This window comes from Camelus ferus, chromosome 25, assembly GCF_009834535.1.
Source record: "Camelus ferus isolate YT-003-E chromosome 25, BCGSAC_Cfer_1.0, whole genome shotgun sequence".
In the NCBI taxonomy this organism is placed as follows: Eukaryota; Metazoa; Chordata; class Mammalia; order Artiodactyla; family Camelidae; genus Camelus; species Camelus ferus.
The window spans coordinates 17,234,641-17,259,558 of NC_045720.1; the positions used below are offsets into that span (position 1 = coordinate 17,234,641).

General features: G+C 41.9%; 1 protein-coding gene across 2 annotated transcripts in view; it reads left to right on the forward strand.

Annotated features, from left to right (window-relative positions):
* Positions 1–24,918, forward strand: part of SAMD12 (sterile alpha motif domain containing 12) — a 375,925-nt gene that overhangs the window by 331,235 nt on the left and 19,772 nt on the right. The window contains exon 5 of one of the 2 annotated variants that reach the window (XM_006186471.3): positions 11,973–15,665. The exons of the other annotated variant lie outside the window; for it this stretch is intronic. Coding sequence (XP_006186533.1) covers positions 11,973–11,995 — 23 coding nt within the window. The 3' untranslated portion in view covers positions 11,996–15,665. Of the gene's footprint in view, positions 1–11,972; positions 15,666–24,918 lie in introns of those variants that run through there. 2 annotated transcript variants of the gene reach the window in all.

A 24,918-nucleotide genomic window follows, 5' to 3' on the forward strand; every position in this document is an offset into this window, starting at 1 on the left:
GGCTTATTCTAAAATACCTTATACTCTAAGGTTCTGGCTGGTGAAATCTATCATGGCTCGCAGTGTTATTTGCTTGTATTTATGTAGCTTTGTAGCATTATTTCAAAAAGAGGCACTGTAGCCCCTTGAGACTTGGCTCACAAAAGGAGAAGCACTGAGTATACCCTGTGTACTCCTTAAAAAGTGTGCTTTTCTCTTGGCAAAGCTGCAGGATCTGGAGAATTTTCTTAGAACATACTTTTTCTGAAAAGGTGAATCTTAGAGAACATTTTTCCAATGAAGAAGCTATTGGATTGGTCAACAGAGAGGCTCTTGAGATTAAAATAAGATTAAGTAGAGAGAAAGACAAAGAGGGGTATAGATGAACTTAAAGGGGGGATAAAAATGAAAAAGGACTTGATTTATTCATTCAGTTGACAAACATGAAAGGCGCCAGGCTCTGTGACCGAATGAAGTGGGGTCCAGAAGCCATGAGAGAAATTAGGAAAGCATCCCTCAGAATGTAATCTGCCAGCCGGTCTGACAGTGTGCAGGTGGAGGGGTCTTTCACTGGCAACTTGAATTAAACTTCAGGGTTTCCATGTTCCCTCGTGAGATTCATTGTTGTCTGTGCCAGTGGACAGAGTTTTCTGCTGGAAGGTCCTAAGAGCTTTTAGAGTGGCTATTGGAATTTAATGACTTGAGAATCTTGCCTCTGTCTAGTGCAGAGAATGGAATCATTGGGGTTACCTCTGACTAATTGGCGGTAGGAACCCGTCCCTGCTGAGAGCATCTGGCCTGATGATACTGCCTCCCAGAAATGCATCATCTCATATTCATGCGGTGCAAGATGGTAACCACTGTTGTCAGCAGGCTTCTAGCTCAAGATGGCCCTAAAGCTGGGTGAGGTTTTGCCATTTTCCTGGGGAAATCATGCCCGGAGACTGAAGGTGATAAGCCTCCTGAATTTTCACAGAGAATATATAGAGCTCATATGCTTGCATACACTGAAAATTCGTGAATCCATTCTCATTCAAGAAAAATACTATGAACCCCAAGAAATTCTAATCTTACTTTAAGAAACTGCTAATCTCATACATGTACTTCACCATCCATTCACCCATCCATCCATGAAACAAACATTTTGAGAACCCCTTTGCTAATATAGGTATCCTACCACAAACTGCATAAAGAGAAGAATAAGACATACTCATGGACTGAAGAAGCTTGTGGTTAGGAGCAGTGGTGCTTAGAGTGGTCCTCAGACTTGCAGCAAGCTTGTTAGAAATGCAGAGTCACAGACCCACTCCAGACCTCAGATTCTTTCCATTTGGGGCCCCAAAATCTGGGTTTTACCAGCCTTTCCAGGGGATTTCCAGGCACAGTAAAGTTGGAGGAGCATTAGTCACGAGACAGGCATCATCAGGTGATGCTAACACAGTATGATAAGTACGGCGAGTCAGATAAGAAGCTCTCCAAGCCCTGCAGCCCCCAGGGCAATGCGGGGCATCTTAGGAAATACTCAATGGAATAAATGTTGTTTGCTGGCTTGGTTGATTGATCCATGAATCAGCCTGTAGAATCTGAACAATAGTGGGACCACCTGATTCCCTGGGGCTATGAATGGGTTGGATGGCTTGCTTGAGTCTTGCCACTCCTGCTTGCCTCACTCTAAAACCCAGTATTTGGATCATCGCATTCTGTCATATCCAGGATTCTTCATGTTTTATTATATGAAGTGAACCAGACTATAAACCAAATTTCCCCCACGGTCTGCACACTGTTCTCTGTCTGAAGGACAAATAGCTACTACTTAAGTACTGGGGAAAAGACACAGGCCGCCAGCGGGTGAGTGCCAAGCTGGCTTCAGGAGAATCACTGAGCCACTGGGTAAACACACAGATTTCTAGACCTCCCCCTGTACTCTGAATCGGCGGCGACAGAGGGAGGCTGGACACAGTACAAATTTTAAGAAGCTCCTTGAGGTGAGTCTGATGCAGTCAAGTTTCAGAACCTCAGGCCAAAAGGACAGAGTTCTAAAAACCCTGGAATCTAGAGATTCAAACTCACCCACTGTAACCAGAGTCCATTTCTGAGGTTTCTTAGCCTCCTAGCGTAGACTAGCAGTTTATTTGTAGTAGAACCATGAGGAACAAATACAGCGTGAGCTGGGTTTTTTCTTTCCCCTCTAGGGCTGAGGAAAAGGAGAGAGGCAGCTGGCGCACAAGTGCACTCTTCTCTGTCTCTCTTTCTCTGTGTGTGTATGTGTGCGCGCGTGTGCACACACGTGTGTGTGTTGGTCCAGTTTCACTCATCCTACAAACCCTCAGACTCCCTGCAGAGGGGCGGCAAGCCAAGGAGGAGAGTAAAGCTAGCAGGAGAAAGACTCCTCTTCATATCAGGAACCAATCCCTCTCTAATTGAAAGAATAAAATCAGGGGCTGAGAGGGTGGGAGATGGAAGCCAAGCCTGCCTACCCCACATGGGTATAAACGACTGCCTGAAAATATTCCTGTGGGGCCTTGAGACCTCCCATGTCTCCTTAGTACTTGTGGCATCAACAGGCCCCTGACATGTCATAATCAGATCAAGGGTCACAGCCTGGCCTGAAGGTCTTATGTCACTTATCTCCCCGAGCCTGACTTTCTTCATCTGTGGAGTCAGGTCATGATATCTACCTCCTTCAGTTGCTGCAAAACGGATGCAGGTTCTTAGCGTGATGCTTAGTGCATAGTAAGTACTCGGTTAATGATGGTACTTACTGTTATGGTCATCGTGATCTGTAGACTCTGTGTTAGTGTTACCCAAAGGAACAGAGCCAATAGGAACCACTGGTCTCCAATAGAGCCCTATCTATCTAGAGAGAGATAATGGGGGGAGGGGAGAGGGGGGCGAGAGAGAAAGAAAGGGAAAGAAAGAGAAAAGAAAGAAAGAAAGAAAGAAAGAAAGAAAGAAAGAAAGAAAGAAAGAAAGAAAGAAAGAAAGAAAGAAAGAAAGAAAGAAAGAAAGAAAGAAAGAAAGGAGAAGGAAAGGAAGAAAAAGAGAAAGAAAGAAGAAAAAGAGAAAGAAAGAAAGAAAAGAAAGGAAGGAAGGGTAGGGAAGGGAAGGAAAAGGAAGAAAAGGAAGGAAAAGAAAAGAAAAGAAAAGAAAAGAAAAGATAGAAAAGAAAAGAAAAAAGAAAATTTTAAGGCAAGACTCACACAATTAGGAGGCCGAGAAGGTCCAAGATCTGCTGTCTGGAGCCCCAGGAGAGCTGATGGTCTTAGTTCCAGTACAAATCTGAGTCCAAATGCAGGAGAAGACTGATGTCCCAACTCAAAGACAGGCAGAGAGAGTGAACTCTCCCTTACTCAGCCTTTTGTTTCTACTCAGGCCTTCAGTTGACGGGATGGGGACCACTCACATTACGGAAAGCAGTTTGCTTTACTCAGGCTACTGATTCAAATGTTCATCTCATTCAGAAACATCCTCCCAGACACACCCAGAATAATGTTTAATCATGTATCTGGCCCCCTCATGGCCCAGTCACGTGGACACATAATTTAACCATCACAGACAGAGTCACTGCAGTTCCCAGTTTACTAGGGGCTATGAGAAGTCACAGACTAGTTTGTGTCCATCATCGGCTTTACTGCCCTCAACCGGAGTCCTCTACCGTCCTGAAGACCATCCTCCCAGGAATTCTGTCCCCCATCTTCGTGCTGTCAGGGTAGCATTGACTTCTCAATCACATTCTCAGGGGGCAAATGACCACCCCCAAACTCTTAGCGGGGCAGGTAGTGGCAGAGTTGACACCAGTGCAGCTGAGTATGCATGTGACTTCCCCCACCAGAGAGCTGGTTAGCGGAGTTGAGTTTTATTGCCACATAAATCTTCCATTGTCCTTTTATCTCCTAACGTCTTCCATACATACTAATTAATTAATTGAGCACACCTGTTTAAATCATCCCACCTTGATTCTTACAATGGCATGCCTGTGAGGGTTCTAAAAGTTAGAAATGATTTAGTACTAGAGGTTTTGACTGCATTGAATGTAAAAATCAAGTAACACAAGCAAGTGATGAAGAGAAGAGGGGAGTGAGGTTTGAAATTAGCCTTATTTCCTGTACACACAAGAGGCACATTTATGTCGGTTTTTATCGTGGCCTATTTTGGGAGAGATATATTTGGCTCACAACCAGGAATAGAAGATAAACAAGGACCTGTATCCTCTAAACCAACCTCAGCATTATTGACATTCTGAGCTGGATAATTCTTTGAAGTGCGGGTCTGTCCTATGCATTCCAGGATGTTTACCAGAGTCCCTGGCCTCTACCCATTAGATAACAGGGGTAACCACCCCCTGCCCCCAAGCTGTGACTTTCAAAAATATCTCCTAGCATTGCCAGATGGGGCAAAACTGCACCCAGTTGAGAACCACGACTCTAAACTTAGCACAGTTTTCAGACTGTTAGATGGGAGTGTAGGTCCACCTACATTTCTGTAGGTCACACCTCTTATTTCGGGCACTTTATTGCACTGGGTTGACCTTTGATGAGCTTTCCTTTATACAAACACATTACTGGCTTTGTCTCCTGGTCTCCTATTGGAGTTTAGGAACTTGCTTTCCTACCTCATTTTGTACTGAGTCAGGAAAGCATCATGGTGAGAACAGATCTGTGTTCCAGTCTCAGCTGTAGATGTTCCAGCAGGGTGGTTGTGACAAGTTCATGAACTTGGCCTCATTTTTCCCAGGTGGGTTATGAGGATAATGCAATTCAGGCCTCAAAGATGGTGGTGAGGAGTCAATGAGGAGACTTCCTCTAAAACGTCAGTTGGCCATTGTAGCTGCTCCGTAAATGTTAGTTCTGCTTATTATTGACTATTTTGTGGAGGAAGACAGTGGAGCTCACTCCTTTGGAATGTGCATCTCACACTGGCTATAAATTGTTCCACGTCAAAGGATGGTTCAGGCTTGAGGCACGGGAAAGATGCTTTCAGGCGGGAGCTAGGGGCACTTCTTTTAGAATGGAAGACATTAAACAACCCTTCTAGGAGATGGGGTCCTATTTCTTCAGCCCATGAGAGATGGGGCTGCCTGCACACAGTGTTTTTTCCTCTTTCCCCAACACACCCTGGCTGCTGGAGTGAGGAGAGGTGGCCCTGTGCACTCTCATTCCCAGATCTGTTCTTGGATCCTCTGCCAAGCTGGCCTTGGCCTCCTGGGCCAGCTTCTTCCTGCCTTTGAAGTGTCTGCTGTGAACTCTCCTTATCATGAGATTGTCTGACGGGGACTGTGCTAATCTGGGCGAGAGTGGAAGCCAGGATGTGTTGACTGTGGCCTTGGCAGGCAAGAAGAGGGTTATCTGTTGCTGGAGGGAGCGAAGGCTTGACCTCCAGTCCATGTTGTTTGTTTCCTGGCCCCTAGCTGTGGCATTGTGGCATACATTGACCTATTTGTATCTAAAGTTTCTCTAGGGAATTTTGGGAAGTTTCGGCAGTAATAATAATAATAATTAGTAGTCATCATTTCGCAGATATCAACTATTTGCCAAACACCATGCAAAGTACTTTTTCTATGAGCCCATTTCATCATTACAGCAACCCAGTGAGGTGGGGATTATCATGACCATTTTAAAGGTGAAGACATTGAGGTCTGGAGAAATTCATGTTTTCAACATCATATAGCTGGTAAGAGGTGAGCCTGGGATATCAACCAGATCTGCCTGATTCCAGAACTCATGCTCTTTAAACATTGGGCTCTAATATCTCCCTACTCACCCTGGACTCTGAAGCTATTGGAGTAAAGAGATGATTGGTTCCCAGAATGCCTAAACTAGGAATGCTGTCCCACTGATAAAAGATTTGAGAAGAAGCCCTTTACTGTTGGTTAGCTGCCAATCCGTACCTGGCCGGCTCCGATGCACATGTCCCTGGAGTAGTCCTTAGATACAGAGGAAGAAACAGGAGCAACCCCCTCTCTGTATGCCGACCCAAGCTACAGGATTAAATCTCAAGTAAAATTAGGTACTGAATCAAGCCCTGAAAAAGAAAAAACTCCTCTTCTCCAACCTCATTCCTTTCTCCATTAATTTCAAGACTATTTATTAAGCATTTTCTGTATACCTGGCTCTGCACCCGTATTATACAGTTAGAAAGATACACAACAGTAAGACATGGTACCACCCTCAAAAAATTTAGGAGGAGAGATGGATACATTAAAATAAAGTGTTCATGGTGGGTTGGGTGGTAAACATTTAAGATGCCATGCTGGCATCCAGGGGGATGTTGTCAGCTGTTTCTAGTGGGAAGGAAGGCTTCATAAGGAATGTGACACTTGAAGTGCTCTTGAAAAATAGAGAAGTAGGTGTTTACTACTGTTTGAGGGTGTACAAGAAAGCATCCTAGGCAGGAGGAAAGGTTTAGCAAAGGCTGTAAATAACCTAGTACATGTGAGGAGCTGGAGGGAGTCCGGGATGGCAAAGCCCAGAGGATGCAGCCCAAAATTGTACCATCTCGAATATCACACTTCTCCCCCTTTAAAGAGCCAGAACCACCTACCATTTACAACAGAGCCACAGCCAACATAGTACTCAATGGTGAAAAGTTGAAATCCTTCCCACTAAACTCAGGGACAAGACAAAAATGCCCACTCTTGCCACTTCTATTTAACATAGTATTGGAAGTCCTAGGCAGAGCAGTAAGATAAGAAAAAGAAAGAAAATGCATCCAACTTGGAAGGGAAGATGTAAAACTATCCCTATGAACAGATGACATGATACTCTGAAGAGAACCCTAAAGCCTCCGCATGAAAATTGGACCAATAAATTATTTCCGCCAGGTAGCAGGATACAAGATGAATACACAGAAATCTGTGGCATTTCTATACACTAATAATGAAATACCAGAAAGAGAAAGTTTAAAAAAATCCCATTTAAAATCACATCAAAAAGAATAAAATAGCTAGGTATAAGCTTAACCAAGGAAGTGAAGGCCTATACATTGAAAACTATAGAATATTGATGAAGGAAACTGAAGATGATACAAAGAAATGGAAAGACATCTCATGCTTTTGGATTAGAATAATTAATATTGTTAAATGGTCATACTACCCCAAGCAATCTACAGATTGAATGCAATCCCTATCAAAATACCCATGACTTCACAGAACTAGAACAAATAATCCTAAACTTTATATAGAACCACAGAAGACTCAGAATTGCCAAAGCAATCCTGATTAAAAAAGAACAAAGCTGGAGGTGTAACCCTTCCAGACTTCAGACTGTACTAGAAAGCTATAGTATTTGGCACAAAAACAGACATAAATCAATGGAATAGAAAAGACAGCCCAGAGATATACCCATCACCTATGGTCAATTAAAGAAGGCAAGAATATACACTGGAGGAAAGACAGTCACTTCAACAAGTGATGATGGGAAAACTGGACGGTGGCATGTGAAACAGTGAAATTGGAACCTTCCCTCACAGCATATACAAAAGCAAACTCAAAATGAGTTAAAGACTTAAATGTAAGACATGATACCATGAAACTCCTAGATGAGAACATACGCAAAATATTCTTTGACGTAAATCAGAACAATATTTTCTTAGATCAACCTGCCCAGGCAAAAGAAATAAAAGCAAAAATAAACAAATGGGACCTAATCAAACTTAAAGCTTTTGGACAGCAAAGGAAACCATCTACAAAATGAAAAGACAACCTACTGAATGGGAGAAAATATTTGCAAATGATATTACCGATAAGGGGTTAATATCCAAAGTGTATAAACAGCTCATACCATTCCATATCAAGAAAACAACCAACTTGATGTTTTAAATGGGTGGAAGATCTGAATAGACATTTTTCCAAAGAGGACATACAGGTGGCCAACAGGCACAGGAAAAGATGTTCAGTATTCCTAATCATCAGAGAAATACAAGTCAAAACCACAATGAGATTTCACCTTACACTGGTCAGAAAGGCTGTTATCAAAAAGACCACAAATAACAAAGACTTGGAGAAAAGGGAACACTTGTACAATGTTGGTAAGAATGTAAATTGGTGCAGCTACTATGGAAATTAGTATGGAATTTCCTCAAAAAACTAAAAATAGAACTACTATATGATCCAGTATATATCTGGAAAAAAATACAAAAATTCTAATTTGAAAAGATACATGTTCATAGCAGCACTGTTTGCAATAGTGAAGACTTGGAAGCAACCCTAGTGCCTATCAACTGATGATTGGCTTAAGAAGATGTGGTCTATATATATATACAGTGGAATATTACTTAGCTGTAAAAAAGAATGAAATATTGCCATTTGCAGCAACATGGGTGGACCTAGAGAATCTAATGCTTAGTGAAATAGGTCAGACAGAAAAAGACAAATATTATATGATATTACTTATGTGTGGAATCTAAAAAATAATACAAATGAATGTATAAACAAAACAGAAGCAGATTCACAGACATACAAAACAAACTTATGGTAACCAAAGGGCAGAGGAGGGACAAATTAGGAATATGAGATTAATAAATACAAACTACTATACATAAAATAGATAAGCAACAAGGATTTACTATATAGCACAGAGAACTCTACCCAATATCTTGTAATAACCTATAATGGAATATAATCTGCAAAAACAAATCACTATGCTATATACCTGAAACTAACACAATATTATACATCAACTGTACTTCAGTTAAAAAACAGAAAAATGTCATTCTAAGTGAAGTAAGCCAGAAAGAGAAAGAAAAATACCATATGATATCACTTATATGTGGAATCTAAAAAAATAGATGAATTTATTTACAAAACAGAAACAGACTCACAGACATAGAAAACAAACTTATGGTTACCAGCGGGGGAAGTGTGTGGGAAGGGATAAATTAGGAGTTCGAGATTTGCAGATACTAACTACTATATGTAAAATAGATAAATAGCAAGTTAATACTGTATAGCACAGGCAACTATGTTTAATATCTTACGGTAACTTATGGTTAAAAAGAATATGAAAATGAATATATGTATGTTCCTATATGACTGAAATATTGTACTGTACACCAGAAATTGACACATTGTCAACTGACTATACTTTAATAAAAATATATTATAAATAAATAAATAAACACAGAAAAACAAAAATATAAAGAGCCAGGGCCATTCACTTAATACAGAGTGCCATTCTGACCTCATGTACCTTTTACATACCTTTGCATTCTGACCTCATGTAGCTTTTACATACCTTTGCATTCTGACCTCATGTAGCTTTTACATACCTGAAGGCATGATTCCTATTGCAGATGACAGAAGTTTCTAGCAAAGAGCCCATCACCGTACCTCTGTGATAGGAAGACAATGGTTCAGGCCTTGCACTAGGCACATCCCTTGCACATACAACCTGAAGAAACATGGGCTCCCATATGAAGCCCAGCTCAGCATGCTGACACCTTCAAAGGAAACACAACTAACTGCAAAAGCATCAAAGAGCAATGAAGACTGATTCCAATGAAAGATGGTCAAGGTGGCGTTTTACCATACGCACTCTTCTCTTTGGCCATCCTTCTTCCAGAGGACCCACTCATATGGAAGCCACCACCCCACATCTCCTATGCCACTCCCCAAACCCCCAGTTGGTCTCTCTGTGGCCTCTACTTCTGTGTGTATTCATGTCTTATAAGAGTATCTCTCTGTTCTTTCTAATATCTCCATCTTTCTAAAATAAATTAATTCAGCCACCAGTATTCTTCTGTGCCCACTTGGGTCCCTCGTTGTGCTGACTGGGCTTATGGATGACCACAGAATCCTACTTAGAAGATGGAAAGACTCTGAATACCTACACCTGATATATTTGTCCCTGTCATTCCTACATGTCACTAGAATTGGACACACCCAAGTCTGAGTACAGATTTGACCTTCAGTAGCAGTGTGACCTTGGGCAAATAATAGCCCTGGGCCTCAATTTCTTCATCCATAAAATGGGGATAATTCTGTCTATCCTAAGAACCATATTGGGGAACCACAGGTGAAAGACCTTTAAATGTCCATGGTTGTAAGTGTTATCATAGGCTAAAATCAGACACATCTGCTTTGCACCAGCTATTAGAGGCGCACGTGGAAAACACGGTTATTTGCAGAAGTAGCAACTGTGCTAAACCTAGTTATCAACTCCTGACTCAGGATCCAAAGTAGACTAATTGGAGTTTCCTCCTTATTATCTTTATTCACTTTTTAATGTTTCTTTTTAAATTTAGGTTATTCTTAATCATTCTTTACCAAGGTCACACATTTTCCAGAGCTGATTTGAGCAAACATTTCAGCGATGGTGTACAGTGTCCGATTCCTAGAAATCTGTTATTCCAGCTGTACTGCTCCCTTGGCTTGGACAAAGGATTGCTACTCTTGTCAGTTTTTAACCCTTTCAATAATATTGGAGTGTTCTCCCTTAAGAAAATTGTAAATATTTATTTTCTGAGTAGTATTAGTGAATGAAAATAACTGTGGATGCTTTAGTTAATCAGTGCTCCTGGGTCAAATCTGCACCCTCGTGAACCTAATTTTTGTTGTTCTCATGTAAAATACTATAACAAAATTAGTAAAAACCCTTCATCACTTCCTTTACATTTCTTTTCTATAGATATGTGTAAGTTTTATATTGTAGTATATCGTAACTGTTCACCATGTTACTACATAATCATCGTAATTATTATGTTAATGATCATGTAATCATCCATCTTGTTAATGTACTATAATTTACTTAACTTAAATTTTCAGTAGGAGACTGCGTGTTTTCTGATTTTTCCACTTATAAACAACATCTGGGTTGCATATTTGTGCAAATAGCTGCTTCCATGTTTTTAGACTACATCCTTAGGATACACTCTTAGAATGGAAACACTGAGTCAATGAATGTCAATGTTTAATAGTTTTTAAATAAATTGACATTAGTTTTCTGGTTTACAACGCCATCAGCAACATACTGGTATTCCACCTCCATCACAACCTTATCAGTCGCGTGTACTATTATTTTATATTGAATACACTTAAATAGTACTTTACTTTTGGTTTTGCACTGTCACAAAAATCATGAATTTTAATCAAACATTTGCTTTTAAATTGTACATTCTCTCATTTTTTTGAAAAGCCAATTTTAAAACTAGGTCTTTTTTTTTTTTTTAACATCAATAGCTTTTGCTTTCTCTCCAATGTGCAATAGTTTTGTATATTACATAAAGCTAATATTGATATTTTTCTCAGCAAAATATTCAGTTGTGCTCTCTTATTAACTAATTAATGAGGACCTGTGTATAAGGATCTGTAAGGAGTACCCAGATAAAATAATGGAAAAATTATAAAATGAGAAAGTTGGGAAAATTAGGCAAATGTATTTGTACGAGCATTCCCAAGGTCAAAAGCAGGGTTGCCATTCAAGTAGTTCAGGTTGGTGAGATTTTAATGACTTTGTCCGGCGAGTCACTAGCCTGTTCAGCCAGTCAGACTTTACAACTAACAAACTCAGGACCTCCATGCTTCTTCCAGTATTTCCTTTTAGGTTTTATCTTGGGAAAGCGTCTCAGTGAAGAATGAACGTCCCCCTACCATACCCCCCCCCAAAAAAATGCTTCCACGCCATTCCCAATCTGATCTTGCTCCAGATCAAGTAAATGCATGAAATCCCATAACGTATGAAATGGTTTCCCTAACCACAGCCCTGTCATAGGGCTGAATGCCAGTTCCAGAGATCTGGTTGTCCCCTTCCTCCCGTGCAATTTCACCGATCTTGGAGATGGATATCTTCCACGCTCTGCAAAAAATGAAAATGGAAAGACATTCCAAGAGCACAAGCCACCATAAATTCATCCTGGAGTTGAGTATCCGTTATCTCCACTCGAGCTTTCTCTTTGCCCTGAGGATGCTAAGGTTTGTTTGAATAGGATCACTGCTAAACACCAGTATGTGGGAATGTACAGAAATAGCTTATCATGTTTTCTTCTTTTTCCTCTTGCAGCCTCAACCGAGGGTTCTCCATAAACGTGGTTAGCCTTCCAAGCTGCTGTCCTGCCAGTTGATAAGAACATGGCCTGTTCCTCACAGAAAGACTAACTCATGGCACTGCCAGAAGATATCCTTGGAGCATTGACAGATTAACCAGATAAACTGAAAAAACAGCCATTCAGTCAAGATGATGGGCTTTGGAAAATCTTAGTTTGCTATGAATTTTAAAATGAGGTGCATAATATAGAGTGCCAATTTGTTCCAAGTGGTCATTGGCAGACCGTTAGCTGGAAAATTGCTTCCAGTTTTCATCACTGTGCATAACTCGAGCTCCCTTCGGGGAGCTGTCTGTGCCCTTCACTAGAAGTCCTGTTTTAGCATGGCAACTACTGGATTATTTTATTATGTGTGCAGGTGGCATGATGTGTTAGGAAAAAAAAAATTACAGCAGTTTTGCAGTCTCAGTGGAAGTGTTCACAGTGTTATGCCCTGGTCGGAATGTAAACATGTCTCTATTGTGTTAGTTATGACATCTAAAGGTATTCTGTCCGACCCTTAAGCACTTTACATGAGGACACTACACTGAAACCAATCAGCACGTTCAGCACATGTGAGAAAACAAGTCTTTACTTTTTTTTGTTCTTTTATAAATCTCGTCCTATTTCTGGCTCAGACTGTCCATGACAAGAACCCACTCCTAGCACATCCCCAGTCGGTAAATGTGGCCACGATACTGTTAGCCTCGGCCTCTTGACACTTTACTGAGCAACGGGATGTCTTATAGCCCCAAAGGGAAGTCGAGGTGGACCTGGTGATGTGGTCTCTTAGCTCTTGTCTCCTCTCACCTGGGCACAACTTACCACCGCACATAAAAGCGCTCAAACACAGGGAGCTTCTATTTGGCCAATATATAGAGTCTCTCATTCTACAGAAGAGTTCTTTAAAAAATAAAGTGGGGCGATGGGACGTGAGTGGCCACCTTTTAATCTTAGACTAGGATGGGTTGATGGTAAGGGCAGCAGAATGCAGCTTTCCTGTGTGGTCTGACTTTAATTTGGAGAACTTTCTAGGTCAAGTTCAATCACAACTCTCTGAGGAGGAAAAACAGCAAGTGACCCCCTGCATGTCTAGAGAAGGAAAAGATTCCAGTCCCACCCTAGGTTTCTTCCTCAGGAGAGGACCTACTAGTCTCTTTTCATTCTTTCCGGGATTCTACCCACAACTAATTTTTTTTTTTACTATGTCTTACAACAAAGCACAGTCCTGGGAAACTGGTCAACCCAGTCATTACTTAAGAATTAGAGAAATGTCCATATTGACTGACCCTACATCATGCTGGAGCTTTTTTTTTTTTTTTTTTTTCCTGAAAATATAAAGTTGACTGAATCAAAAACTCAGCAGAGTGTGCTCTGGGAGCCCATAGTCCCTGCTTGTGACGGGCAGACATCGGAGACTTTTTTAAGTGTATGTAACAGCTCTGGGACCTGGCCAGTGCAAGCAGGCTTGGCACTTTAAAGGGTCGCCAGACACACGCTCATTGTCTGTTCCCCACATCTTGTCTCCCCTGGGGGTATCAGGAAATGCACAGCCCATTGGAAAACACCCCCGCCTGAGATTTGGAAACTGGACAGGGAAGGAAAGAGAGATCCAAATGTGCTTCGGGTGAGTCACCCAGCAGAACGACTCACCACAAGTCGGCAGGCTGTAATGCCAGAGAACGGGGCTTCATCCGGGGAACTCAGAGGAGCTGCAGTCACCACCAGGATCTGGCCCTTTGGTGGGTGAGCATCAGGACTCTTGGGGCCCAGAGACCATAATTCTTTACAAATCCAGATTGAGGAGGCCCAGCCCTGGCTACCAACACCTCTGGCCATCTCAGTCTCCACTGCCCATCTCCTGAGGTTCAATCCCAATAGCAGAGTTTCCTCCAAGCTTCTATGTCTTCCTTTATTCAGCAAGCTTTTATTGAGCATCTACTATGTGCCTAGCTTTGAGCTGCGGTGACAACAGTGTACAAGGCAGATTCTCCCTGCCCTTATGGTATCTCCTCCTCCAAAACGCTATCCCCACTCCACCTTTTCCACAATGAAAACTGAATTCAGACAGCATTCATCACCTGCTGAAGTAACGTGGGCAAATGCATATGGCAGCAAGCACTTCCTTTGCCGTGAGGCAGTGGACAGCGACAGGCTGTATATTTGCACCCGTCACATACAGCCAGCCCTCCCACACCCAGATTTAGCTGGCAAGAGCCTCCCAAAGCAACTTTCAGTTGCTTCCCTTGATATCCACCCGGGTCACCTATAGTCCCATTCTTTATATAGAGACAGCCATTCATCGTGATGCTGGATTCTCTGAAGCCTCAATTCTATAACTGGTCCTGGGGACACAGAATTGGGCCACATAAAGTCAAAAGAGCTATTGCCCAATGCTGAGATATTCTAGCTGGAATGAACTGGTTTAGCTGGGGACATTCAGAGACTACTGCTACGCCTGTGGGGAACGGGACTTGCTTTGTGGTACAAATGTTCTTTACGTGATGGTGGTTCACCCTTCTTTACTTTGGCTTTTGCAAAATGTATTCTGAACAATTAAATAAGTAGAGTTTCCTAGCTGTTATTTTTTTTTTTTTGAGTCAAAAGAATGCTGGACATTTATTAAAAGATGATGGGTTAAGATGGAGATGGGTGAAGGCAAAGAGGAAGACAATGAATGAGCCCTGTTGAGGATGGCTTCTCTAAAACTGCCTTACTTCCTGGCACATACCACATATTTGCATATGAACTGCTACCGTTTTCCAAGCTGTTGACCTCTGTTTGAAATCATTTGAGGCCATAGTTTTGGAAACGTGGTAACATAAAATCTGAGCAGTCACGTGCTAAACCAGCAAAATGGAGAAATGACCTCCTTCGACAGCCTTGGGGTTCTTTGTTGTGCATTGACCCACGGTTACCCGTGGTTACTTCCTGCTGCACTGTTACATCTTCCCAAGATGTATGTAGGATATTTTATCTCCCAGAACTTCAGAGATGGCTGTGATGAGTTTTGTTTAGTAGGAAGCAGAAGACGGGGAGGTAAGGGATAAGTATTTTGATGTCTAAGGGCTGTAAACTGTTGATGCTTTACTTTTCCTTAAACCTGTGCTGCACCTTTGATTAAAAGGCTGGCCCCCACACGTGTGTGGGAAAGGCACTCTTGGGAATGAATAATTACCAGACTGTCTGGGGTGCCAAGGGGATAAGCTTGTTCTGGCTCCAGAACTGAATTTAAATATGCAGAGCATCAGTGGTTCTGCTAGGGTAAAAAGCAAATCGTTTCAGTAGTTTAAGACGTACCTAGGGGGACCGAGACCCGGTCAGCTTTCTTGTGGGTAATGGCGTGTCTTCACATCCCTGCCGGGGCTCTGTGAGGTGTGTAACCGCACAGTTGACTTCTACCTCCAGAACACAGGGAAATTACCCGGTTCCCTCCAGCGTCACTTCTCTGTTGCCCAGACAGAGGCTAATAGTCCTTCCTTCTAAGGGAAGTCTGCCTCGTTTTTAACCTTCAGGGGAAAAGGAAAATCAACCTTACCTGAGAATACAAATGAAGGATTAAAACCTCTAATGCATGTACCCCCTTGTTACTTGCAAATGCTTTCTTTGTCTGCAAATGTCACGTAATTGATTTTGGATGGGAACAATAAAAGTCTCCTGGAAGAAAAGTTTTGAAGACCCCTTAGCATTTTCGTTTCTCGAAAACCTCCTCTTCCGGTACATTAGCAGCTTCGTTCTTTGTGATGTTTTCCTCTATATTCTTTAGAGTAATTTTGTTACTTGACAACTAGACTTAAAGCTGCCGTAGTCTCTTTTTAAAAATCTAATCTTTGAAAATGACAGCAATTCCTTTCTGCCTTAAAGGCTGTTTTTATTCACCTCTCCTCTGGCCCCCTCTTCAGTTTTTTGCTTTGGGTGTGTGTGTGTGTGTGTGTGTGTGTGTGTGTGTGTGTGTGTGTGTGTGGTGGTGGTGTTTTTTTTCCCCCTTTTTAATCTCTTTCTTCTAACACAGTTCCTTGGGTAGATCTCAAGTATTGTATAAAGAACACAAACAGAAAAACATAGTCGTCGCCTTTATTTCCCCAGTACTGACTAATAATTCCTTCTTAAGCTTGACCTTGGGGAAAGCCTGGTGCCCAAAGGACAGTGGAACAGAGGTTCTCTTCTCCCAGAGGTGTTCGGTCAGTGCCGCTAATCAAAATAAGACCCGTGAGATCATGACGGGGGACAGCCCAGGAGATGCATCTGCTCAGGGCACAGCTGGGGACCCTGTTTCAAAAACAAGTGGGTCCTGCCCCCTTAGTGTCCTTAGATGTGCGTCTATCCTGGAGCCAGAGAACTAGCTTATGAATTCTGCTTAATCAGTGTGAGTACTTCCTGGCTTCACTGTACAGCTTCAAGGTCAAAGAGGGCTGCGTTTGCATTATTTTGCTCTGGTATCTTACTCTAGTAAGGGGACAAGGAGGCTTCTTTTGAAAGTGAACCACCTGTGGGAAACTAGAGGAAAAATTGACCAAGTGCCCAGGGAGGTTCCACCACCCTCTTAATAGAAAGAACAAAATAGACCCTTCCCTGGAGAGCCTCACTGGGGAAGGGGGCCAGGAGGGTGGTATCAGGACTGGTTTTCTTCTGGCCATCATTTTGGCTCCGCAGGGGAAGTTCTGGGCAAGGGGGACAAGCACTAAGATCTGACATTTGTAGAGTGAGATTTACCCATGACAGGGAGGGGGAGTGCCACTGAGGAGGGGGCCAGTTTTGGAGACCGCCTGCCCAACAGCACGGATGGAGGAGTAACTTCCCCAGAACAGCAGAGAAGGAGTGTAAAAGGCTTTGTAAATCTGGAGTTTCCATGCCACGGAAGGCTATTTTAAAATCTTGCAGAGCCCCCAGCATTCTGACTTCAGAGCCTCCCTTCCCTAACTACATCAGGCGCTAGAAGGCGCCAACAACATACACCAAATAAAATTTCAAAGTAGCCAGATGACCGGCCTAGAGCTGCGGTTGACTGGGTGATGTTGGGTGTTAGGGATACTCAGATGTTAATTCCCATGACATGACACCCTTTTCATATTTTGGAGCCAATGGTTTGGGCGTTTCATTGTTTCATTGCTTGTTTTGTTGTTGTTTTCCAAACCTCACACGTTTACAGAAGCCTTAGAAAGGCTCTGAAAGCCAGGCCTCTTTGCCTGAAATGCAGTGATGGGAACAGCCCTCTGACGTGAACAAGGAGATGGTTAAAGGAATCCAACGGGGGAGATACTAACACCTAAAACGTTTGACACTGAAGACTCTGCTGGTTGCCTTCTGCATTGTTTATGCCCTTTTAAATTTTAATCGTTTGGATCAAAGGAAATAAACAGGCTGCTCGCACGTGGTCTCGTCACATTAGTACACACACAGCTACTCTGCGGAACTCTATGCTGGGCTGGTGTGTCAGAGCACACAGATCTGTTTCACGCGATCGTATTTAATCACTACCACCCCACCCCACCCCCACCCCATATCCTATGAAAATGTATTCAAATACTTAATGCTAAAAAATTCTAAAACGAAAGTCTTATTAATGAGATAATTACTTCTCTCAGGGTGGGCCAACTGATTTTGTGACATAACCTTGAGGAAGAATTGCTGGCCATTAAATGCCTTGAGTGTTTGGTGATCTGGTGGTTGCTCCTGTCCCATTCTGCAAACCGACACTGGTCTTCTCCTGTCTCCCCGGAAGTCCTCCTGGGCTCCCTCTAAAATAGCACCAACACTGTGAAGACAACTTCTGAAGCTCTGAGTAGACTCCCTATTCAAGCGTAATTCCAAAAATGTGGTTTGAATTGCGTTCTGCCTTGGTTCTTGATTATGTGATCCCTAAATCAGTTCTCCTTCTTTATTTATATTTCCAGTTTTGGGGTTTGTTTTTTTTTTAACCACAATCAACTGCATTCATGTGTTTGCATTGGGAGCCGCTAGCTCTGGCAGTGTCTCGCAGTTCCCACGCCCAGCTCCCATACAATGCATTGGAGAGAAAACCAAGACCAGTGGTTCCCTACATACCAGCTACAAAGGTTTGGAAGCACATCACCAGGTTTTCACATCAATAGGCCCCTGTTTCCAGGAGGAAACCTTAAAGAGAATCGGGAGGGGGCAGTGTTCATAGTTGAACACTGGAGCCTTTGTCTTTGTCATTGGAATTCAACTGTCACCTCAAATCCCCTTCTCTTTCTAGAAGCAGTAACCTCTTCCGTGAGTGTTGGCCTCTACTGGGGGCTGTTGGGGTTCCACTTGCTGCAGCTCACAAGGAGTCTGTTGGAAGGCTCTCTGGGGGCTCTGAATGATTTCTCCACCACTACCTTTCCTTCACCAGTGGAAAAATGCTATCCTTACAAGGCCATGTTGCAGGAGACCGCGGTTCAGCTAGTTACGTTCACATTGCAGAGAGCTGAATGATGCCAGGTTCTCGGCTTTGCCCTGTAAGTCCCAGCCGTGACTGGCACGGAAGCAACTAGTCTGCTGAAAAACCAAGCCAGCACAAATGTTTTGAAACAAATTCCACCACAACGCTTGTGTCACTAAACCCTACTTGCTGTAGTTCCAATTAAGCCAACTATTTAATATCATGAGGCACCAAATGAAATAGCTGTACACAAAATTTTAGAAAAGATCAATATGGTAACAAAATTAAAGGTTAGCAGTAAAAAGGACCTGAGAAAAGAAAATATTGATCTGTTGTGGTTTCTGTGTTTGAGTTATTCTTGGGACTTTGTGGAGACTGGCACTGCTCTGATAAAGAGGGAGAAGGTGTTTTGAATTCAAGAATAATTGAACTCAAGAGAAACCGTCCATTTCTTTGGGCCTCTGCTCACCTGTCCCACCTTAGCAGAGAGAGCAGTTTGAAGACCAAAATGAGCTAAGGAGAGAAGCTGCCCTACACCACCAATATCCGTGTGTTTATCATGGTGAGCAGGCTCTGGGTGTTTGTCAGTGAGCCCTTTTCCTTAGTTTATGCTGTCCTTTCCTAACTGTTATTACTGAGACTCTGTTCTGGGATTTTAAAAAAGTAAAAGAAAATGATGAGAAATGATCAGTCAACATTTGGTATGCACGCGTAGGGCATGGGGGCTGGAGTGCAGAGCCCACGGCCAAGGTGTCCATGTATCTCTACTTCACCACCCCAGGGTTTCCAGCACTGAGCCCTAGCCGACGGGGAAAGCCTCAGGCTGGGCTTCGTGCTGGCGAAGCTTGCCAGTCCCTGGGCTGAAGAAGACCAATGAAACCAACAGACCGAGGGTGGTAGAGAGCGAAGAGCCCCAGCAAACTTCCTTGAAGACTCTTTGTTCTAGGAAAGAAAGAGGAAGGAAACTCACACAATGTGCCTGAACGTAAGATCAGTGCTCTCCATCACACATGAGGGGAAATCTGACCAAAAAAACCTTAAAACTGGTTCGCTGCTTTACAGGCACTAGCAAACATGGCTATAAAAGCACATTTCATAACACAAAAGCCTACATAGACGGTAGATATTTTTATAGCTTCCTTAAGTGAGTCGTTAAACCAGCAGTCTGAATTCTCTTAGTCCCCTAAGAGTGGTTAATGAAATATTTTCCTTATTCATTGCCCACAACTGTGGGTGTTTTTTTTTTCTCTGCACCCTAGAAAAATTCCCAAGACTAGACTTTGGAGGACACAGCCAGTTTGGCGGTGAAATCAGAGTGCCTTTTCTGTTGGGTGTTCGTTTTAGTTCCCTGTGTTCCCAGGGCATACGATGTTTAGAAATGTTTTTCTCTAAACATAGGAATGATTTGCAGCACAATTTTGAACTACCGATTTCCGTATCTTAAGCAGCTTTCCACTTGCCAGTTCCCTTTGGGTCTCCTTTACATTTTCTTATAATGGTTCCTTGTGTCTTGGGTTGTCCTCAGAAAAGAGTTTGGGAGGGGACATGAGTCTTTTTTCAATTGATAGAAATGAAACCATACAAATTTCTGCTCCCTTGTATTTGAGCATGATCTCTCTCTCTCTCCAGCTTGAAAACCTGCTCTATCATTTTGTGTATCTTGACTATTTTGTATTCGGCATTACTTGATTCCTTATGTGCATGGCAATATATTAAAATGTGGGATTTCTATTACCGTGTAAAAGTGTTTTGATTCTGATTTTCAACATATATCCTTGGGAAAAAATTACATTAAACTTTCCATTTCTATTTTCTTCAGCTCATCAGCTTTGCAGAAGAAAAAGGAAACTTAACAGCATTTCACTTTCCCTGTGTTAGCTAATGATGCAATTCATGGTGGAAAATTGTCCTCAATTATGCTGTGTTTCCTGGAGAAATAATATATGTGAAATGAATTGGTGGCCTCCCTCCAGCTCCCAGCACAGAGAATTCCCCCAGCACCAAATCCCACCAGCATGATTGCTATTACTGTTGAACGCTTTAGTGTTGAGCACAGCTGGACAAAAGACACAGTTCTCTGCATCCACGGATAGGCTAACACCCTGGAAAGAGATGGGACAACAGATCTCAGCTCACCAATTTACTCTCACCCCAGAGAGTCGTAAGTGTTTATAAAAGCATGATTGATGGCACTTCCCAGCACCTCCATTGCCATCCCTCTCGGGTGATGACCAATTGTCAGCTGTCTGTATTTTATCACTTGAGATACCTTCAAGTAACACCTGCCCGAGAGATCTGGGATTAGAAACCAGTTCTCTAGTTTAGCAAACACCTGGATTTACTCCACTCTTAACCACATATTTAAAAGACAGCAAATTTTTTTCTCAAAAATATCCACTGAGTAGTACAATGTACCAGCTATAAACAATAGACCACTTTCATCCGCCCTCAACTACCATTTTCACCCTTTCCTTTCTCAGTCATAATGAGGACTTACAGCCACTGTGACTTTACTGAATATGATGAATTGCCTCAACTTGTAGTTGAGAAACACTTCCTTCCCAGAAAAGAAAAGGCACGTGTAAATCACATGGAAAAGAAAGGAAACACCCACTGCCTTTTTATTACGTGTTTACTGTGAATCTAGTTTTTGTGGTTTGGGTTGGGTTGGGTTTTTTTTTTTCCCCCAGAAAAAGTTTCCAAAAGCAAAACCTGTGATAACCTTTTAGTTTAGTGTACTGACTCAACGTATAAACCTTCTAAATCTGTTTACACACCCTGTAACTCTAACAGCGCGAGTTTCTTCCACTTTCTGTTCATACAGATTAAGAACACAGACAGCAGGGCGAGTCTTTGTCGATTAACCTCTTTAGTAGATGTAAAACTGGTGCTCTACAAACCGCCCATTCTCTTTGTCTTGACTTTTCTTGGATCGTTTCTGACCACTCCATCTCCCTCTCTCTCTTTTTTTTCTTTCTCTCATCATTTCCTTCCTTTTCCTCTGACAGTTCTCTCCTTTAACTTACTGCTCCCTTTCTGTGCACTTCTATTAATACCTTTCTCTGCCTTACCTTCCTCTCCCTCTATTTCACCTCCTTCTCTCTCCCTTTTCCCTTCTCAGTCTCTCTTTTCTTACCCATTTTACCCTTCTCCTTCCTTCTTTTCCCTCTCTGTAGGGTAGGATACCCATTTGTATTTGTATCTTGGCACATAATTCTTGCTCAACAAATGTTAGGTGAACTGAGTTAAACTTGGTGCCACATTCTTCCCAATTTATTCCCCTCCTTTCTACTGAGCCCAGCAACTGCTACTAACACTTTGTTAAGAAAAGGAACTCATACTATTAAAGCCATGTGTGTTTTCCGAGGTAGACGGAAGATTTCTGTAGCAGGTTACCTAGGTAGCTTTAGATAACCCAAGCCAGAAGTAGGCAGGTTCCCCCAGATACCACCTTGCCAGTACAAGGAAGTCTTTCCTGCCATCTCAGTGTTTGGGGAACTCACACTTGCCTGGGTAAACATGGTGGTCGTATTTGCATCAAGGATAGTGATGTCACGAGAAGCTCACCATCAAAATTTTGGGTTGACGTAAGATTATTCAGAATCATATAAACCCTCCACGAGACCTGGTAAAGGACTCTGCAGTGCTAGATATTTTGTTCCAGAGAAAACTGTCCACAGGTGAGGCGGTTTCACATAAATCTATTTCTATGGCATATAGATATATGCACATTGTAAAACAGCTTTTCTTTACCAGTCATGATTTTGTCTACAGATTGATAAAATCAACTAAAAGAATAAGCTTTAATAAAGGCAACCATTCACTTCTGTTTTGGTATGCAACTGGGGGGACACAAGGTGGGAGTGGATGATGAGAACTGTATACAGTTGTTTCACGAGCGAAAATGTCTCCCATCTCACGGGAAACAGAAAGCGTGATAAGGTTCTGTTTCTCTCTCCTGTCTCTGTCCTGCTGGCAGTGTAACCCTAATTTTATGTCTCCCATTGCCCAATCTCTAGAGGGAAGTCCAAGACGGGAATAAAAAAAATACAAAAACATTTCCAGATTACCATTCATGAAACTTCCCAAGCAGAAAGTGTGAGTGAGGGTATGTGTTACACAGAAAATACCTTGGAAGTCCTTCTTCCCACCTGTGCCATCCTCACCACCCATCCAAAGAGAGCTGCTTCCCTTCCTTAGACCAAATCTTTCCCGCTCTGCCCCCCAACCAAGAACTCTCCCAGCTACCACATGTTTCTGGTTCCTGTCTCCCTCTCCACCCTGTTTCTTTCCATTTCCATTCTTCTAAATCTCAGTCCCTCTCTATGTCATTTTCCCACTTTTGCTTTTCTGGCTCTGTTCTTCTCTACCTATTACTCTAAGTATACGTCACAAGCTAGTAAGAATTAGCTTTCCTTTAGTGAGCAAGGGAGAGAAAAGGATGTAATCATACCATATTTTTTCTTAATCATTTTCTTTATCAAGTTTTTAATAACTCTTGCCCCAGAACTATGGAATAGATGATTCAGAAATGAAGAGTAACAGAAGGTTAATGCGGTTGCCACTGATGGCTCAAATTCTACGTCCAGCAAGTAAGCCTTATGGGGCTTGAAATCTTTTTCTTTTATTCGTTTAACAATTACAGGTGGATCTTGTGCTATTTGTTCTGTATGCCAGGAACTGTGCATGGTATTAGGTTAAGTGTTGGTGACTTAGAGGTGAGTGACAGTTTCCCTGCCTTAAAGATTTTATATCCTAAGATATAGAAATAAGGAGCTTGACAAAAAAAATAAGGAATAAGAATCCCTTATTAAAATGCAAATGTCTCTGGAAGGATAATACCTTAAGCCTCATTCATTCTCAGATGCTGGGATTCAGGAGAGATGAGAGAATGTTCCATGTCAACTTAAGCTCTGAAAATATGATGTCCTTACCCCACTCCTAGGTGCACATGATGCACAATAACACATTAAAGGCTCTGAGAAGCTCTGTAGGTAATAATTATATATATTTATTAAGTACAGCGTTTTCAAAATTCATTCAAGCATCAACTGTTTCCCCCCAGAGAATACCAACTAATGGCCCACAGAACAAGCACTTTTGGAAATGCTGTTCTAAACCAATCATTAGTTTGGTGGCAATATATTATCTCAACCAGATGAGTATAAAGCCCCACAGGAAAGAAGTGGTACAAAAGACAGGCCCCCCTGGAAGGTGATGGAGGCCCAAGGGCCAGAAAATGGTCCAAAAACTAGTTTGCTAATTTCATTTAATTAATTATGAAGCTGGTGCTACATAGTCAACCCTATGAGCCTATCACAGCCTAGCCCTGCCACTAGCCAGGGATGGGAGAAGGGAAAACAGTCATGCGGCTTTGGCCAAGTCTCACATTATCTCTGGATTCTGATTTTCTCCTTTGAAATATTAGGGATTGGGAATAGATGGGCTCCAATATGCCTTTGTAGCACAAAATTTTAAGTCCAATTATAACCATGTAACACCTCATCTCCAATTTTGCTTTTAAAGAGAAATAAGCACACATTAAAAAATCTAGAAGCATCACTCCACTGTGCCTTATGTTCCTTCTTAAAACTAAGGAAGACTTTTTTATAGTACACGTTTTTGTCTCACAAGTGTTACAGGAGATTTTCAAAGGAAAGGAGAACTTGGACCACAATCTGAGTAATCACATGAGCACACAGACCACAGCTGGTGACGTCCCTGACACAAGCAGGTGTTGGTTTTTATTGGTTAAGCCAAAAATCTTCTAAAAAAATTATTCTTAGACACAATGGAACTAGGAAAAAAAGTCATTCAAAGAATGTGGGGGGAAAAAGCACAAGGGGTATCAAACTTCACACTTTGGGTATTCTTCCTTTGATGACACCCTGTTCAAAAATTAGGGGAGTCAGAGGCTGAATCCAGAATCATATTTTTTAATTGAGGTATAGTCAGTTACAATGAGTCCATTTCTGGTATACAGCATAATATTTCAGTCATACACACACACACGTATAATAGTTTTCATATTCTTTTTCATTATAGGTTACTATAAGATATTGAATATAGTTCCCTGTGCTATACAGAAGAAATTTGTTTTTTATTTATTTTATATACAGTAGCTAGTATTTGCACATATTGAACTCCTGATTTATCCCTTCCTACCCCCTTTTCCCCCTAGTAACCATAAGTTTCTTATGTCTGTGAGTCTGTTTCTGTTTTGTAGTTCATTAGTATGTTGTTGTTTTTTTAAGATTTCACATATGAGTGATATCATATGGATTTTTCTTTCTCTTTCTGGCTTATTTCACTTAGAATGACAATCTCCAGATCCATCCATGTTGCTGCCAATGGCATTATTTTAGTCTTTTTTTATGGCTGAGTAGTAGTCCATTGTATAAATATACCACAACTTCTTTATGCAGTCATCTGTCAATGGACATTTAGGTTGCTTTCAAGTCTTGGCTATTGTAAATAGTGCTGCTATGAACATTGGGATGCATGCATCTTTTGAATTAGAGTTCTCTCTGGATATATGC